The sequence below is a fragment of the Colius striatus genome, chromosome 3 (assembly GCF_028858725.1).
Source record: "Colius striatus isolate bColStr4 chromosome 3, bColStr4.1.hap1, whole genome shotgun sequence".
Lineage (NCBI taxonomy): Eukaryota > Metazoa > Chordata > Aves > Coliiformes > Coliidae > Colius > Colius striatus.
The window spans coordinates 51,764,754-51,782,543 of NC_084761.1; the positions used below are offsets into that span (position 1 = coordinate 51,764,754).

The following is a 17,790-nucleotide window of genomic DNA, read 5'->3' on the forward strand; positions in this document are numbered from 1 at the left end:
TTTGCTCTTGTGAGGAAGTGGAGGGATAGTCTCACTGCTGGTTTGTTTGGACACGGAACACACAAAGGCACGTTGGGACAGGACTGCAACTTCTAGAACATGATGGCATTAAAATTACTCGTGCAGCATTAACTTGGCTGCCTTGAGAGTTGCACAGGGAGCTGAGAAATAAATCCTAGCTTAATTTATGACACAAGTTTGAAGGAGTGTTGTGGATAAGGCAGTGTGTTTTCTTTGAAAAAATGGAACAAAGATTCTTACAAATCCATTTAAATCTTGGCGAAACTTCCTTCTTTCTCAGAAAATGGTTACTCAGATTCAGCAACTTTCCCAAGAAGAAATGAAATAAAGTGTTATGTGGCACCCTTCACAACCCCCTACTTCCTTGCTCAACTCAATCAATTAAGATTTAACAAGTCTCCAAGTAATTTCTGTGAACGATTTGGGCTTCATTAATCATTGGATGATTAATGATTCTAGCTCTGCTTAATGGTATCATTGAGGGGTTCACTATGTATGCTATGTTTTTTGTCTAGTTCCCAAGCTGTTGAGAGCACTGAAAGTGCTCTCAGAATTGAGCATTTCTTTTTTAAGGTAGTCTCTAGCTGGCTTTCTTCTGCTCTTTGTTTCATTCATGATACATGCTCTGAAAAGCATTCTTTCACCAGTACAAATTTCAGAAAAAGGTCACTACCCTTGTGAATCTGCTGGCTTTTCTTGCTTTCATTTACAGCTTTGGCATTTTATACTAACACATAGGCCTGTTCCTCTGCTGTCAGCAAGCATCTGTGAAACCTGCAGGCCAAGAATATGCTTCCATTTCTCCATAAGGATGAAGAAGTGACACAGACATAACAATGTATTGCTTCTATCTGGCCTTTCCTTGACAGAAGGCTAAGAGGGTTTAAACTCTCCAGTGAACTGTATGTTATCATAATGATGTCACATGATGGATTTAATGGGTTTTGCTTTTTACATCTTGCTGGTATTTAAAATTTGTTGCCCATTGCTCAAGGCAACAATCAACAGCTTCTATCAGAAGGACATTCTTTTTTACCCCACAGGTCTCCACACCTTTTGGCTATTGCAATTAAAAAAAAAAAAAAAGGAAGAACCTCAGCTCCTACCACAAACAATTTCCTTTGTTTCATAATCCTCACTGATTTCCTGAGCAGATTTTTTGATGGTTGAAATGTAGCGATAGCCCCATGGAAAAAAGTGTGTACATGCAGTACATGTATTTACAGTAATACAGAATTTGAGTTGGGGATGTAGCCACAGCGCTAATTCTGGCAATTTGTAACTTTGGGGTGCTTAACCTAGTGACTTCAATTTTTTTTTGATTCACTTGACAGTTGTGGGGGAAGGAGGAGGAGGAGGAGGAATGAGTGAATTCATAAGCTGTATTCTGAGTTGGAGTATATGTTAACAGATATTATTTTGTGAAATAACTGTATTCTCATTTCTGGTTTTGGTAGCACTGAACGTACAACTAGAGATCTAGCTGTTGCTTAGTTAGCCTTCCAGAGTTCACATATCCTGTGAAAGTGAGCCTCATTCCTTTCCTTTCACTTTTTAATGCTTGATTTTGACCAACCTTACTGCAACAAACCAAGATGATGAACTTATTTTCCCATCCCACTGAAATTTTTACTGTTGCTACTTCCTGATGCTTTATTTCTAATACCAAAATGAACAAGTAGCCCACTGTGTTATAAGGATAGTGTAGCTGAGTATCAGAATAAAGCATCAGAATAAGAGTGAATCAATAAACTTAACTTTAGAGCTTCTCTCTGTTCTCCTCATTGGTGCCCCCTCTCCATAAGGTCTGCAGGCTGCACACAGCATTCCTATGTTCTGTGTAACCAGCCAGAAGCAGCTTGTGATCATAAATGCTTTAAAGAGAACGTTTGCAGCGTGGCATAACTGTGTACATGGCTAACATGCAGCATAATGGAACGGGGATTTTAATATTTACAGCATGTTACGTAAATGTTGCCCTTCTGAGTATTTTCTAAATCCTCTTAGCTCTTTAGTGAGAGCTTTGAATTTTTTTTTATTTAATAAATTCAGTCTTTTCATTGATCCAGCTGAGTTTGGTAAACAAAAGATGTTTAATACCTCCTTTCATATAGGTAGATTCTTGTATTTAAGGGTTTATCTTTGTGCTCTTAAGCTCATTACGTGCCTGGGTAACTATTTTTAAAAAGCTGACTTTGCAACAGCAGTATGTGGTGCAGAGGTGGCCTTTGGAATTTTCCCTGCCTTGCCAATGTATGCTGTGAAAAAAGCTCCAAAGGATGGCAATAAGCAGAGCAGTGTGGGTTATGGTATACACATGTCACGTGAATATTGGAAAAGAGTAGTGAAGATTTTGGTTTGTGTGGGTGTGCATGTATATACATACTCCTTTTAAAAGTTGAGTATGATGAAGAATTGTGCTGTGGGCAAATAAGGAGGAGGAAAATTGTGGCAAAGTTCTGGATAGCTATGCGGGGTTTTTTTTGTTAAAGCTCTAGATCCATGAGATTGTACTGTGCTTTGATGGTACTCTGTCATTTATTTTTAATAAAGTGGTATATGCAGACCTTCACAACATCTGAAAAAGCTTCTGAAAGATGACAGAAGTGTGATGGCAAAAGAGCTGATGTGGGCAGCAAGGTGGTGGGGGAGCTTTGAGCATGATTTGCCTCTTTGTATTTCAGTATGTGTGAGATTTGGGGTGTCAGTTTGGGGGAGATTTTTTTTCTTTTTCCTGGGGAAGCAAGACAGATAAGAAATGGGTTCCAAATGCTTGTGAGTCATTCAGAAGCATGTCTTTTGCAAACTGAAAAGCAAAGACCTCAATGTTTTTGTGGCTGTTTTCTGTATGGAGAGCTTAGAGTGTTTGCCAGATATACAGTTGCAGGGGAGGGAGGGATGGAAGGATGGATGGACATTTTGTAAGAACAGTATCTTTGCATTTACATTATTTTTGCTTGTAGGTGACTGTGGAAGAACTGATGACTACTACTGCATACTTGGATCTCTTTTTGCGTAGTGTTTCAGAGCCAGCCCTTCTCAAGATTTTCCTCAGGTTTATTTTACTGCACCGCCATGAGAATGTGCATATCTTGGATACACTTACCAGCAGAATCAACACACCATTCCGGGTAAGACAAGGAGGAAGTCAAGGTACTCAGTATGCATTATAAATATTTAAATGGGTGATTCCATATATTCAGTGGGTATCTGTTCAGCTAGGAATTTTCTCCCCTCAGCCAAATGTGTGATTTCTCCACCTCCTCGTGTTTTTTTTTAACGTGTGTGATGACATTTAGCTACCACTATACTAAGCTGATAAACGTGTGAGGTGGTTTCACACATACGGGGAATGAGATAGAGGGAGATGAGGGCTTCTAGAAGTCTGAATTCTGTTAGAAGATTAAAGGTAAATTTGGAAGCATTTTTATACTGGATACTGCTGAATTAGTGCTGCCATAGGTAACTCACCCAGGGACTGAAAAATATACTTGTAGTGAGGAGCATTTTTGATCTTTGAAGTTTTGCCAAGCAACAAGCCTTTTTAAGTAATCCTTCTGGGAGATGATGGGAGCCCTATAAGGAAGTCTCCAAATTGACCTGACTTGTGAATTGCAGTATTGCCAATATATCCCTCAGAAATCAAGCCTGTATTATTGTAGCGTGTTTACTTAAATGTGATATTGTCTACTTTCTTCTTTGATTAAAAGAAGGAGCTTTCTTGCTAAAGTGATCAGATTGTTGCTTCCTTTTCTTTGCTTTCACTACCCCATGTAGTAAGGTTTATCTCAAGTTCATACTGAGCCCGTTCTCAGCTGAGACACAATGTACCACAGCAGCCGGAGAGCCATCTGACAGAGATAATACTTTCCTATGCTAGCACTTGGATCTTCTGATAGAGAAAAATGGCTACTTGTTGCGCTTCTGAGCCTTGCTTGGATGGCAGTCTTGGCCAAATCTTTCGTGATGTACAACTTCGTGGATGAAATAATGTTTTAGTGTAGGTACCAGAGAAGCCAGAACTCCAGCATGTGCATTAAGTTTGTGTATTAGGGACAGCAGTTTCATCTGAAATTTGCTTTGAAATGTGAGTGCTTGCAAGTACAGATATATGCTGCTGTTACTGCATCTCTGAGATGGATTAACTATGAAAACTGAAACAACTTCTATCGACAAAAATGGAAATGCTGTTGTCTCTGCTGATCATTAATTACTGCTCCATAGGCAAATGAGGATGGGAATTGTAAAGAATTCTGCAGCCTTGAGCAACTCAGAATTTCAGGCAGAATGATTCTGTGCTGCTAAATGAGTTTTCTGCAGTATAGCTTGACCAAGTGCAAAAGCCAGAACTGCAGCCTTCTGTGTGTTTCTGTACCACAAAAACTGTGTACATTACTACTGATGAAAATACTTACTGATAATTCAACAGGGTTAAACTTCTGTATAGGTAGGTGGCCGAAGGACTTGTGAAAACAGCATCCTTTTTGTCTCCTGGGCATATTTTAAATCTTTTATTTTTTACAAAATGATGAAATCGACTGGTTTTATTTATTCAGAGGATTTCTCATGTCCAGTGTGATTACAAAGACAACTAAGCAGTGTTTCCCTATGAGCTGAAGCTTCTTAAATACAGGAGAGTTTAAGGCATTAGCAGTTTTTTTTCTTCATACTGTGAAAATAATAATAATAATAAGCTAGACTGGGTTTTCAGTAAGTTTCACACAGGGAACAAGATTTCCTGATTTTTCTCCCATGTCCCCCAGCCAGAACACACCTTTCATGCAAGCATCTGACTTTTTCTAAAGCTTGTTGTGAAGTTCTTCAACTATGCCCCCATGTCCCCAGTAAGGACTCCAGTTCTGGTTATTTCTTCCTCTCTTGCACTTTTACTTTCTTCATTTATTTTTGTAGACATAAGGTCTTGGCCTAACTGTTGGCCAAGTACGTGTAGCAGACAGTGGTGGCAGGGCAACAAGTCTGAGCTCTGCTTTGCCTCACAGCAGGCCAGTTGATGAGTATTCCCCATTTCTCTTCTCTCTGTTTATTCCCTTTCTTCTGTGTGTGTTAGTTCAATGACCAAACTTAGGAAGGCAGTTAGAGAATCCTTCATTTTTTTAGAGGCTATGAAGTTCACTTATACTTTACTATTTAACCGTTTCACAGAGATATCTACCAAGTAGGGGAAAATACATGTATGTATATGTATTTTTTCAATAAATCTATGCTTTCATTTACTCTTGATCACTGTGGACAGCTGATCTTATAGTAGGGGAGCTGAGTCATTCATCATTCATGAAAGAGAGAACTGGAAATGGTGAAACACAGAGTCTTTAAGTTGACATTCTTGAGAAAGCACAGACTGGAGGGAGGGACATTTCAATGTGCCATTGCAGAGCTAGAGCAGAGCATTTTGACAATGGGACTGAGGGGAGTGACTGCAGAGAAGAGGAGGAAATTCTACAGTGTGGAAGACAAGCCATGCCTAGGCAGGATGCTGGATTTAATCCTGAATAAATTACAAAGTGACTGAAAAAAATGAAGGCGAGAAATATCTGTAGACTTTTCCTTATTTTATCTTAATCCATTTCTTCTATTTGCTACTCAAAAGTGCAGTTAATTTCATATATTAATTATTTGGGTTTACATGACTAACATAGGGAGAGGCAAGATTTAAACAGTACTTGAAACTCAGAAAAGAGTCAACTTACACTAAATAATTCTTAGAAGAGTCATCCTGGCCCTGGAGTCTAAGACAGCTATGAGATACTGTTTCCACAAGAAAGCAGCGCAGGAGAATGTGCCCAAGGAAATAGGCATTAAGAAGCAGGGAGATATGCTGCTGTGATCAGTGGAAACCAGTGAAAGCTTACAGCTCATCCTTCTACCATTTGGGGCACAACAGTCTAGCAAGCAGCTGGCAGGTAGACTGTACTATATGATAGCTTTGAAAGTGTTGTATGTCTAATTAGTGGCCAGAAAAAGCCAGTAAGTAGAAGTCCATCTTTCCAGACAGTCCTAAAGCCACTGTGAAAGTGGGTGCTTATCATAGAGTGGGTATGATTTTTGTCTGAGTGTGACTGCTCAAATGCCTAGTTATGGAGGAATCTCATTTTTCTTTCATTTCTCCTGGTCCCACAGGAAGGATCTTCATGGCTTTTGCCATAGCTTACAGCTGTTCAAGTGACCTGTGAACAGATAGAGTAGATTCTGACAAAAAATGACTTGTTTGATCCTTGTCTGTGGCAGTACAATAAGCTATAGTTGTAGAAGCATTCAGCTTCTTAATGTGCAGAACACTAATCACTCCTCATACTTAAAGCAATAGAAACTTGAGGTGATTTATAACTTTTATTTCAGAAAAGACCTTTGCTTGATTCACATTCTGTATCAGAGGTAAAAACTATCTTGGGAGTTATGGGGTTTCGTGTCTGCTGACTTAAATTAATACATTTGTATAATATTGGAGACTGGCCAGTTACTGCTTTTTAAATAACTTATTTGAAGAAAACTTCTGAATTGTATTTTGTTAAAATGTAACATGCTATGTGTATAGCTCTAGACAAGTTAAAAATAAAAAATCCCATGGGGTGCTGACAAAAAAAGAAATCAGACTAGCAGGGTCTTGTGGAGCATGACTTACTGGCAGAGCCACCATTTTGTAATGTAGTATTCAGGGAAGATTGGAAAGGTACAATTTCCAGATGAAAAATTGACAACATTTATCATTTTCCAGCTCTGTGTGGTCTCCTTGGCATTGTTCAGAACACTTATTGGCTTGCATTGTGAAGATGTGATGTTACAGCTAGTTTTAAGGTAAAGCCCAAACTCCTTTTTTCACTCTTCATCCTAATTTTAGGACATACGGTCTCTGCCTATGGATGCAGAGCTGGATGAAAGTTCTCCAAAGGAGCAGAAATCCAGGCAACTACAGAGATAATAAAAGTATTTATGATCCTGACAAAAGTCTTCCAGACCTGAAGTGTGATTTACGTCCTGTGATCTTCAGGAGCAGGAATTTTTTCTTGTGATTTATTGCTATAAAAGTGAGAGAAGAGAAGCTAAGAATATATTTATCACCTCCAAATTGCTTATTCCCTGCTTCTAAATGTATGATTCTTCTCTCCTGGTTGTTTTCTCTAGTGTATTATACACTGTGATACAGAGCTATGTGCTTGTTTGCAGCTTCCAGCTTCCTCCTTGTTGTTTTCCACCTCTTTGATTCCTCTCTCACTGAGAGTACTTCAGGTTCCTGAAGTGTTGGAGGTAGATTATGTAATGTACTGAATGCGTTAATTATTTTTGCTTTTAAATTGTGGTTATATGCCTTGCTTTAGAACACTGACTTATAATTTTGGTGTGTGTATTAGATGAGAATGGATTATTTCTTTGGAAATATTGCTGTAACTACATTGGGCTAATAGTACTGTAGGTTACATGAATATTTCAGATACTCCCTCCACCCCCAGGCATTAAGGTGAAGTTCCCTATAGCTCTGTCTGTTTTGCCTGGGAATGCTGATTGGACCTCTGTGAACTCCAATATGTCACCATTCTAACAATGCTGTATTTAATTTTTTTGGTTGTTTATTTAGGGAATCCTTTAGAATTTGTTTACATCGTTAAATGAATAAACATTGGTCCAGTTGACACTGAGGCTTTTAATAAAGTGCTCTTAAGAAGTTGAACAAAAGCGCTCTAAAGAAGTTTGTCATGAGTCTACTTCCTTTTTTCCTTGTACTCCCAGTAGCTTGTCCCCTTCTCTGCCTGACAGCATAGTCTTGATCTACTATAGTAAAATACCTTGATGACTTCTCCTTCGTTTTTGCTGGCTGCTTGCCTGGCAAGCATAAACTGTCTCTGGATTTCCCAGGAAAACAAAGAAGGATTCTGAGACAAAACTCATTCATAGTGGGACTAAACTGCCCATCTGACTTTTGACATCTGCCCATCCCACACTTCTTTCATCCCTTCTTACAGCAAGTTTGCTCTGACCAGCAAAGGATTGTTCAGTTTCCCGGTTCTGATGCCACTAATCTCCTAGCTCTGCTCGTCTTGACAGTTCCTCATGAAACCATAGCTTAAGGAGTCAGAGTTTCATGCTCTTGAGAGGTATGGATTACTCTCAAGACTATTATTACTGTTTCTTTTAATTTAGAGAGAGTAGGAAGGTGGGGAGGGGATTTCATATGTTGTTGTCTCCCTTACATGAAAGCAGAATGGAGTAATGCTAAATACTGCTGTTACAGGTATCTGATCCCATGTAACCACATGATGCTGAGCCAGCGAAGGGCTGTGAAAGAGAGAGACTGTTATTCTGTAACTGCTGCCAAACTGCTGTCCCTGACACCGGTCTGCTGCTCCACTGGGATCACCCTGACACTTGAAACCCAAGGAAAAGATTATATTCTGTGGACAAAAGGAGCACAAACTAAAGGTAACTGGTGCTCAGGGGAAGGCCAGATCATGAACTGAGTTTGACTTGCTAAGCAGCTCATGGGAGGAGGTGGGGAAGGGTGGGAGGGGGAGGAAATATAATGGACAACAACAACAACCTGGGCAAGTCTGGACTGGAAAGCTTATTTAATTCCTTCCATGTGTCCAGGTCTGTTGGAACATTTTAACCACTGTGCAACTTGAATATGCATTCATGAAAATAATGTACAGATGCATGACAGCAACTCTTGCTGCTCCAGAGTGGTTGCTGTTGTTTTATGATTTGAATGTGGGCTGGTCTTTCAGAAATCTTGAGTTACAGCTCCATCTTGGCAACAGGAGCAAGACATATATGTTTACCAGCAAATTTCTTAATCTTTGATCTTCCTGCCTTATTAGATGCCTGGGCTAAAGACTCCACCTGCCATATCTTAGGAGCTACCCTGCTAGAGAACTTTTGGTATGTTACTCATGGTATGAGTCATCTTCTTTACTTTCAGATTCTGGTAGACGCTCTTCTGAATCTACTTGCATTGTGGAATATGGAAGAGCTGTGGACATCAGCTACTTGCAGTACCTGGGAGAAGCTCAAGAAGCCATCCTGCAGTGCCTGAAAGATTGTAAGGTTTGGTCTGCCTTGTATGATGGAGTAAACCCTGATCCAGCCACCTTTATCCAAACGCTTGCTGAGGAGAACAGTACGGATGTGGAACACCCTATGTTTCGGCTCCAGCAAAGGACACCAAGCACATGTAGTGCCTCTCAAACAACTGCGTTTGGTGAGAAGATGCAGTTGGAGCTAGAATGGGATGATAGCTATGACACAGGGATTTCTCCTGGCTCTGGTGTGAGCTCACCACAACCGTCAGATGATCTGGGAAGCACAGAGGTGCAGCCACCTGCAGAGCCACCAAAACACATTCAAGAAATGAAAAAAAATGCCATCATGCTCGTCAAAGGATCTTACATAGAGGAATCAGACTTTCAGGATGATGTTATGGTTTACAGATTATGTGCCCAGAAGGATACTCAAGATGATGACCACTACAAGGAGAAAACTTTAAATGCAGCCAGAGAATGTGAGGTCCAAAGCCAGACTGTAGTCAATGGGCCTCTTGCAAAGAGCCAGCTGGAAACGGACTTGGATGAGCACAGTAAGAGAAATTCAAGCTTGACTTCAGGTGTAATGAAAGAACAAACAAACCAGAAAATGACTGAGATTGATCCACAGCCAGACTTAGAGTTGAAGCTTTCTCCTCAGGAGGCAGATCGTAGCTTAAGTGTAAGACTGCTGAGCACAGATGGTGAGGATTTCATCGCACAGTATGACAGAATTATTAAGGAACTGGATCCAAACAATGCAAACTTGGAGGAGCAGAAGTTGGATACTCCTGACCTTGTCTCTCCTGTAGAAGAGGAAGATGACTTTGAGAATTTCTCAGCAGACACCCCTTCTGCGGAGAGCATGTCACCTCCCTTTGGACCAAAGGAGGATGTCTCTCCCACACATGCTTCAAGGAGCCAGAGTGCTCCATTTACAGGTGGAATGTCCTCTTAATTACATTCATAACAACTAAGAATAAGGGATGGTGTTTAAAGGTGTCCAAATGGGAGCATGCTGTTGCAGCACACAGCATGAGCGTAGAGCGTAGAGCAAGGAACAGTCCTGGCCCTAAGGCGGCTATAGCCCAAATAGCTGAGGCTGGTCCAAGGACAAGTGAGAGATCAAATGTGAAACTAGAGCAGAGCAAACAGTTGAGTGACAGCAAATGATGGTGGCTCAAGGTGTTTTCTGGCTTCTTTTTTTTTTTTTTTGTGATTATTTAAAACCTTGACCAGGGGTTATGTTGTTTGTATATGAGAGCTGTATCATTCCAGAGAAAGCTCTTGCAGTTGTAAAGGGATTGCAATAACTCTTCTAATATCCAGGTGTAAATAATTGTTTTTTCTAGTGGCTTCCATCTCTGACTCAGTGGATGAGGTATCACATTACCAATTTTTCCTCTCTGCTATTTCACACTTTAGCACTAGGTGGCAGCACTGGTGCCATATCGGTACCTGCCCTTCTCCATGCTCTGCCCTGGCATCCTATTCCTCCAGTGCCAGGTTGGCCCTCACTGTTGGTGTGCTTTTCGGTCTTGTGCCAGCCACCATTTTATGCTTGGTCTCTGCATACTGTCCAAGCCATCAAAGAATGACACTGCTACTGGAGGTTGGAGTGAGCTTTTAATCTGTATTTGTACAGCTCCTTGCACTGTGGGCTCCTGATCTTTAATTAGGTCTACTAGATACCACAGAAATGTAAATAATAAAATTGAATAATGTATCTAGGTTTCCTCATCCAAAGCAAAACTCTATAAAATGGCTTCTCCTTCATTTGAAAGGAGGGGGAAAACATTTGTGTCCATTGAAATACAGCCCTTTGTGGTCAGCTGTGGCCAGCCTGCCTGGCACCGTTTCTTAAGTGGAAAATTCAGCCTGTTGTTCAATCAATTTTCTATTTTTACTATGGTAGCAATTTCCTTGTGCTAGAAGCTAATCACATTCAAACCTTTCTCTTTCCCATTATCTGCTGTCAAATGTAGCTAAAAAAATGTGTGTATGTCTCTTTGTCTAGCCCTTCCCTCCATTCGTTCCTTTCCAAACAACCTGCACCAATAGCTCCCCAACCCACAAAACCCCCACAACTGAGCAAAACAAAGAAACAAACAAAACAAAACAAAACCCCTTGCTGTTTGCTCCCCATCCACAACTGGTTTACTTCAGGCTGTTTACCTTGCTTTCGTGGAGGTGCTCATAATAATACCTCAGACATGTTGGAATGGTAGTGTCTTTCAAATACAATAATATATTCGGTTTGGAATGCTGTCGTATGTTTGTGGATGTGCGTGATAAGGGTGTTTGGTTGCTTTCATTGTTTTCAGATCCTGTTGTGGGATGAGGCTTCTCTCTGCAGAATCAAATAACCAGACAGAGGTTCCCACAATCAGTAAGTTTCAGCCGTGCAAAGGTGCTCCCTTCAGGCCTATGGATCTGTGAAGAAAATGTCCTGTTGCTGTGGTGTCAGTGTGCCATTTACAACATGAAACACTGGCATCCCTATCTGCCCTGAGCAAGAAAGGATGTGGCGTTCAGGAAGAGGAGATTTTATTCCACTGGCCCTTGCTCCCCAGTCGGTGCTTGGCTTCATGGCCACACAGAGATGCATCGCCTGGAAAGGAATAGTTTTTTGACTTCTCATCGGTTTCCTCTGTTTCTTATACAGTTTGTAAACTCTGCTTAGTTACCAACTTTCATTCAAATCATTTCTTTGGGGGAAAAAGTCACCCTTCCACTGAGAAATTTTTGAACACACCTTGGTAACCTCTCTGGCAGTGGCATACACCACTTGTAACAAGGATCTAGCTTCAGCTTTACCTGTTTGGCTTTGAAGTCTGACCTAGAGGAGAGAAACAGCAATATATCTCAACTCCTCCTCCTGCCATCTGTTTTGATACAATAGCGCTCCCACAGCACTGTGATCCTTAGGAGCTCTGTGAAAATGTTTCCATGAACATGAAAGGGGAAGCAGTAGGTTACCTTGGGACAGGAGAAACTGTTTCTCCACTGAAGGCTTTGGGGCAGCTGCACTAGTTATCCAGGCCGAGAGGATTCCTGCAGGATGTGATGCCAACCTTCCCTCTGATAGCTGACTTGGTCATTGAAGGGTTGCAGCCACATAAAGCCTCTGCTCCATTCCTCTTGTGAGTGGAACTGTGCTGGCGTTAGCAATGGGAGATGAGTCTCGAGGGAGTGCTTGCTTTGTCCTCACAGTTGCTATAAAATAAGGTAGACTTCAGCCTTTAGTGAAGTTCTGTTAGGTGAAATGGTGACATAGGCACTTGTGATTCCATCCTTACCGTTGCTCCAGCCCAGAATTGCCTTAGTCTCTGATGTAGTTTACACCATATTCAACTGAGGCAAACTACACCCAAGTAGCTCAAAGGGCAGCCAACGGCTGGCCAAGGGGAGCTGGGATGGGGTCGGATGGTGGCACCTGTTTTGCCCTAGAAATGCCCCTGGTGTGCATCTTGGTGTGTGGGAGGGGAATATTCTGCCTGAGCGGTGCTGGAACTGTGTCGTGCCGGGATTCTTCTGCGCGGCTTCCCGAGCATTCACACAGCCAGAGCAGGGACCGTCTGGGGGACAGGGGACCTTACTAAGACGTTACTCATGATTAGGTCACTCGGACAGACTGCCTCCAGCAGACGTTAAAGTGCTGCTCAGCCTTGCAAAGGTCTCTTAGGCTTGAGCACTAAGGGTTTATGTACTTTCAAGATAAATGCTTCTGCATTTCAGTGGTTATCCAGCAGCATGAATACACAAACTAAAGCTATTATTTATTGGTGACATTTATATGATAAAGCCTACGTCTACCAATAATTTTGCTTATAAATCTATTTTAATGTCTTCCCTGCTTTGTGTGACTGTTTGCAGTACTGAAAATGCCTTTTCTTCTGATGTGAACTATCACAGATATTGATTTTTATGATTTTTAGAGTAGCATTTTCGTATTTGCTTTACAACACCACAGTTGTTTGGTTCTTTTTTTTGCTGAGACCAGAAAGCTAAGTTGTGTCTTACTTTGCCCAGTCCTTACCTAGAAATAAGGTACGACAAGAGTAAAAAGGGCAGATTCTGTTTGCATTGAAACCAATGGTACCATTCCAGTTAACTTCAAATGAAAGGTAGCCTCTTATGTTATGGTCTACTGTTAAATCCTTCCTGGCACACCTGAAGCAGAGTAGCTCTGCATGTTAAATATGCCCTTCCGGTGAACTGATTGGCTGGCTGGCAAAAATGCTTCTAATCCAAAGATTTTAGCACCTCTGTTAAGTCTCTTTTGTCTGTTAAGATGCAGTTTGGTTTTTCTTCCTGATAGCTTTAATTAGCATGTGAGAGGTCTAGTTTGGTTGATTATGATGATCAAAATTCCTTTTAAATACCCCTTTCTTGGATCTTAGGATTTTTCCTCTGTGAAAACAAAAGCATTGGTACCATCTCCTTCTTTTCTTGCAGGACCATTCATCAGTGTAGTGTTGTCGAAGCTGGAGAACATGCTGGAGAATTCCTTGCATGTAAATCTGCTGCTTATTGGGATTGTTACTCAGCTGGCAAGTTACCCACAGCCTCTTCTTCGCTCCTTTCTGCTCAACACCAACATGGTGTTTCAGCCCAGCGTGAGGTCACTTTATCAGGTATTTGACCACAAGTGCCCATTGGAACAGTAGTTTTGGGGTCTTGTTAACCCTTATGGTAGTTCTTTTCAGTTCCACCTGTGGCTTTCCCACCTGTCTGAGAGCCTCTCATCTCCTTTCCCGTGTTTCAACTACATTTGTGCAAAGCGCCGGAAATTGCTGTAACTCTATCTGAAAACAGCGAGGGAAAGCCTGAATGTCCTTCCTGTCTGCGGCTGCACTGGGAGCCAGGGAGGAAGAAGTAACTGTTCCTGTTGTTTTGGCAGGTGCTGGCATCTGTGAAAAATAAAATTGAACATTTTGCTTCCCTTGAAAAAGACTTCCCAGGTCTTCTCCTGGAGGCCCAGCAGTACTTGCTTTTCCGCGTGGACATGTCCAATGCCACAGAAGAATCGCAAACCAAAGGTAAATGTTACCCATGCTCAGAGGAGTGCTGGGTGCAGTGGCTCTCCATCTACCCCTCTCCTTCCTTTTCTACAGAATAATTTGATTAAGTGTGATGTGAGTATCGTTAGCCAGATGTATCCTTCTGATTTCAAACTGGTGATGCTCAGTAGACCACACTATGTGCATCTATTTGGATATTCTTTGCTCTTTAGAAGCTTTTATTTGCCATAGAAAATGTCTGTTTAAAGGAGTGACAAAATCAGCTTCTTTGCTTGCTGTCGGTTTGGCCGTAAACAAACTTGCTTTCAAGGCATGAAGTGAGATGGCACATGTGCATAATTTCATTTTAATTTTAGCCTGACCTTCAGCTAGCCATTGGTTCTTTCTTTGATAAATGCTAGGGAGGACAGAAGTCCAGAATGAATTGGTTTCTGCAACAATTGAATTAGGCTTCGTGTCATGGTTTGGACTACTACTGAAGAAGATGGATATTAGCCAGAAAACTTTGAATGTGCTTTCTTAAATGAAAAACAAAGGAGACAAACAAAAAGAAGGGGGGGTGAGTAGGGGGGTGGGTGTGAAAGCCAGGACACGTTGGGAGCAGTGGGGAGTTAAGTGAGTATCAACCCAACAAGCCGGCTTTTTGGGGAACTACATCTGTTTTGAGAGTTACCAGTGTTTATACTGCAGTGGAGGAAGCTAGTAAAAATAAGCAAAATGAAGTACCTTCTGTTTTAACTAAGAACCTTCCAGATGCAGCCAGGCAACTGGTAGAGTTGAGGCCTTGCCCTGGTGATGTGTTTGTTCTCAGCTTGCTGCTGAGCAGGCAATATCTGGTGCAGGTTTGCCTTAAAAGCCAGCTTCCCATTTGATGAGAATGTGTAAAATCTGCTGCGTCACTGCAGTTACTTCTCACCAACAAGGGTTCAGAGAGGCTGCGTTGAGGTATGTGCTTACTCATCATTGAAAATCATTAATAATCACTCACTTTACCTATACCTCTGTGAAGATGTTGATGCTTTTCTTAGATTTCCAAAGGTGGGGAAAGAGCAACTTTTTATGTACCACTTTTAATTGTATTTTTATTTTTCAAGCCTTTTGAATAATATTTTACCTAGTTTCTAGGCAGCATTGTATGTATTTCTAACATTTGGAGTGGATCTAGCCTGTAAAATGATGATCTTGACAAGACTGCTTCTTGAAAGATTTGTCTGTGGAAGGTGCCTGCTGTAAAGGAGCTGCATGTGGCAAATGTCAGGAGCCTTTTAGGCTCTGTATTCTGGTGCCATAGATTACAGAGCCTTACAATTAGGTGGCGTTGTAGCTAGCATGTGGGAGACGAGATTAGGAGGCAGCACTTGAGTCCTGCTTTATTTTTTCAGGTGCTGGCAACACGAATTTTCATATAATGCATTCCCAATGGCATTTATTTATATTTCCTCTTTTACGTCAGCTTTCTTCCATGGGCTTCTGAATTTGCCAGGTTGACTCATGCTGTTCATTATTTAGGAATTTGAAACAAGGCTGCTTAGTCATCCTGTCAGTACATTTTGTTCTGTGTTGTGGCAACTCCAGCAAAGAAGGCACCTTGTGACAAATAGAGAGTAAATAAATGTGTGGATAACTGCAGACTTGGTTCCCAACAAGTCTGGTGATGCGAGTAATGAAACTACAGTAATTCTTCGGGCAAGTTGCTCAGTAGTCCACCAGCCCTCAATAGTTCATTATATTGATTAAGACGTGCAAGGTAGGAATTGCTACACTAACAGTAAATGAGCAGAAAAAAACCCAACTCCTGGAGGATTTCTTTGTGTTAGCTTAAATGAGTCAAGTTGGAGGCCTGGGGCCAGTGGAGATCCACAAGGATTAGTTCTGGGGCCAGTCTTGTTCAACATCTTCATCAACCACCTGGATGAGGGGACAGAGTGTACCCTCAGCAAGTTCACTGATGACACCAAACTGGGAGGACTGGCTGATTCCCCAGAAGGCTGTGCTGCCATTCAGCGGGATCTCGAGTGGCTTGAGAGTTGAGCAGAGAGGAACCTCATGAGGTTTAACAAAGTTCAGAGTCCTGCACCTGGGGAGGAACAACCCCATGCACCAGTACAGGCTGGGGATTGACCTGCTGGAGAGCAGCTCTGCAGAGAGAGACCTGGGAGTCCTGGTTGACAATAAACTGAACATGAGCCAGCAATGTGCTCTCGTGGCCAAGAAGGCCAATGGCATCCTGGGATGCATCAAGAAGAGTGTGGCCAGCAGGTCAAGGGAGGTTCTTCTCCCCCTCTACTCTGCCCTGGTGAGGCCTCATCTGGAGTACTGTGTTCAATTCTGTGCTTCCCAGCTCAAGAGGAACAGGGAACTTCTGGAGAGAGTCCAGCACTGGGCCACCAAGATGGTCAGGGGACTGGAACATCTTCCTTGTGAGGAAAGACTGTGGGAACTGGGGCTGTTTAGTCTGGAGGAGACTGAGGAGGGACCTCATTAATACTTACAAATATCTAAAAGGTGTATGTCAAGAGGATAGGGTGGCACTATTTTCTGTAGTGTCCAGTGACATGACAAGGGCTAATGGGGTGAAAGCTGGAACACAAAACGTTCTGCTTTAACTTAAGGAAAAATTTGTTTCCTGTGAGGGTGAGGAAGCCCTGGCACAGGCTGCCCAGGGAGGATGTGGAGTCTGGAGGTTTCCAAGATCCTCCTGGACGTGTTCCTGTGTGACCTGATCTAGGTGGACTTCCTTTAGCAGGGGGTTAGATCTGCTGATATTTAGAGGTCTCTTCCAATCCCTACCATTCTGTGATTCTGTGAATGCCACCTGTGAGTGTCATGCAAATTATCTGTTCTCTGAGGGTTTTTTCTTCAAACTGAAGTGGTGAATAACCCCAAAGTTTTCTTTACAGCTGTAAACATAACTAACCTGCTACAGAATTCACATCCAAAAAACAGAAGTCAGACTTAGTGAGGAACACAAATGTAAAATCAAAATAGTCCAGAGCAATTCCTTTCTCTTGAAAATCCTGGTCTCTGAAGGTGTCTGAGCATAAATGGACCATATGTTTCCTTATACGGTACTGGTTAGATATGTGGATCTCTCGTGAGGTAGACCTCATCTAAAATGCTCTTCTTCTTTCAGTGCCATTGGTAACAGTGTCTCCAGGGTGCTCACTTTCTCAATTTCTCACGATTTCTCAATTGTATGTTTCAGTTTGTATCCTGATACTAGACAGAAGCTTTGCCAGTATATGAGGAGGAGGTTGGGACGGGAGGTTGGGACATTCCTTTTTTCTATAGTAGATAGCAACAGGACAAGGGGTAATGGGATGAAGCTGGAACACAAAAAGTTCCACTTAAACATAAGAAAAAACTATTTCACTGTGAGGGTGATGGAGCCCTGGCACAGGCTGCCCAGAGGGGTTGTGGAGTCTCCTTCCTTGGAGGTCTTCAAGACCCACCTGGACATGTTCCTATGCGACCTGATCTAGGTGACCCTGCTTCTGCAGGGGGGTTGGACTAGATGGTCTTTAAAGGTCCCTTCCAACCCCTACCATTCTGTGATTCTATGAGCAGTCTGGTTATATTGGCTAAACTATTTAAAACACTTAAGGTATTAATTATGAAACATTTTGACATTAAAAAAATCTAAAACCACCCAAATCTTCAAGGGAAGCTCAAAACTTGATCTTTTCATTGCAATTCATAGTTTAAGGTGTTTT

The 17,790-nt window shown here is 41.8% G+C and overlaps 1 protein-coding gene across 2 annotated transcripts in view; it reads left to right on the forward strand.

The window, feature by feature from the left end:
- Positions 1 to 17,790, forward strand: part of FHIP1A (FHF complex subunit HOOK interacting protein 1A) — a 93,540-nt gene that overhangs the window by 71,299 nt on the left and 4,451 nt on the right. For both annotated transcript variants that reach the window (XM_061992811.1, XM_061992812.1), the window contains 6 exons: positions 2,985 to 3,152; positions 6,755 to 6,834; positions 8,267 to 8,454; positions 8,954 to 9,994; positions 13,512 to 13,690; positions 13,957 to 14,095. In XM_061992811.1, coding sequence (XP_061848795.1) covers positions 2,985 to 3,152; positions 6,755 to 6,834; positions 8,267 to 8,454; positions 8,954 to 9,994; positions 13,512 to 13,690; positions 13,957 to 14,095 — 1,795 coding nt within the window. The remainder of the gene's footprint in view (positions 1 to 2,984; positions 3,153 to 6,754; positions 6,835 to 8,266; positions 8,455 to 8,953; positions 9,995 to 13,511; positions 13,691 to 13,956; positions 14,096 to 17,790) is intronic.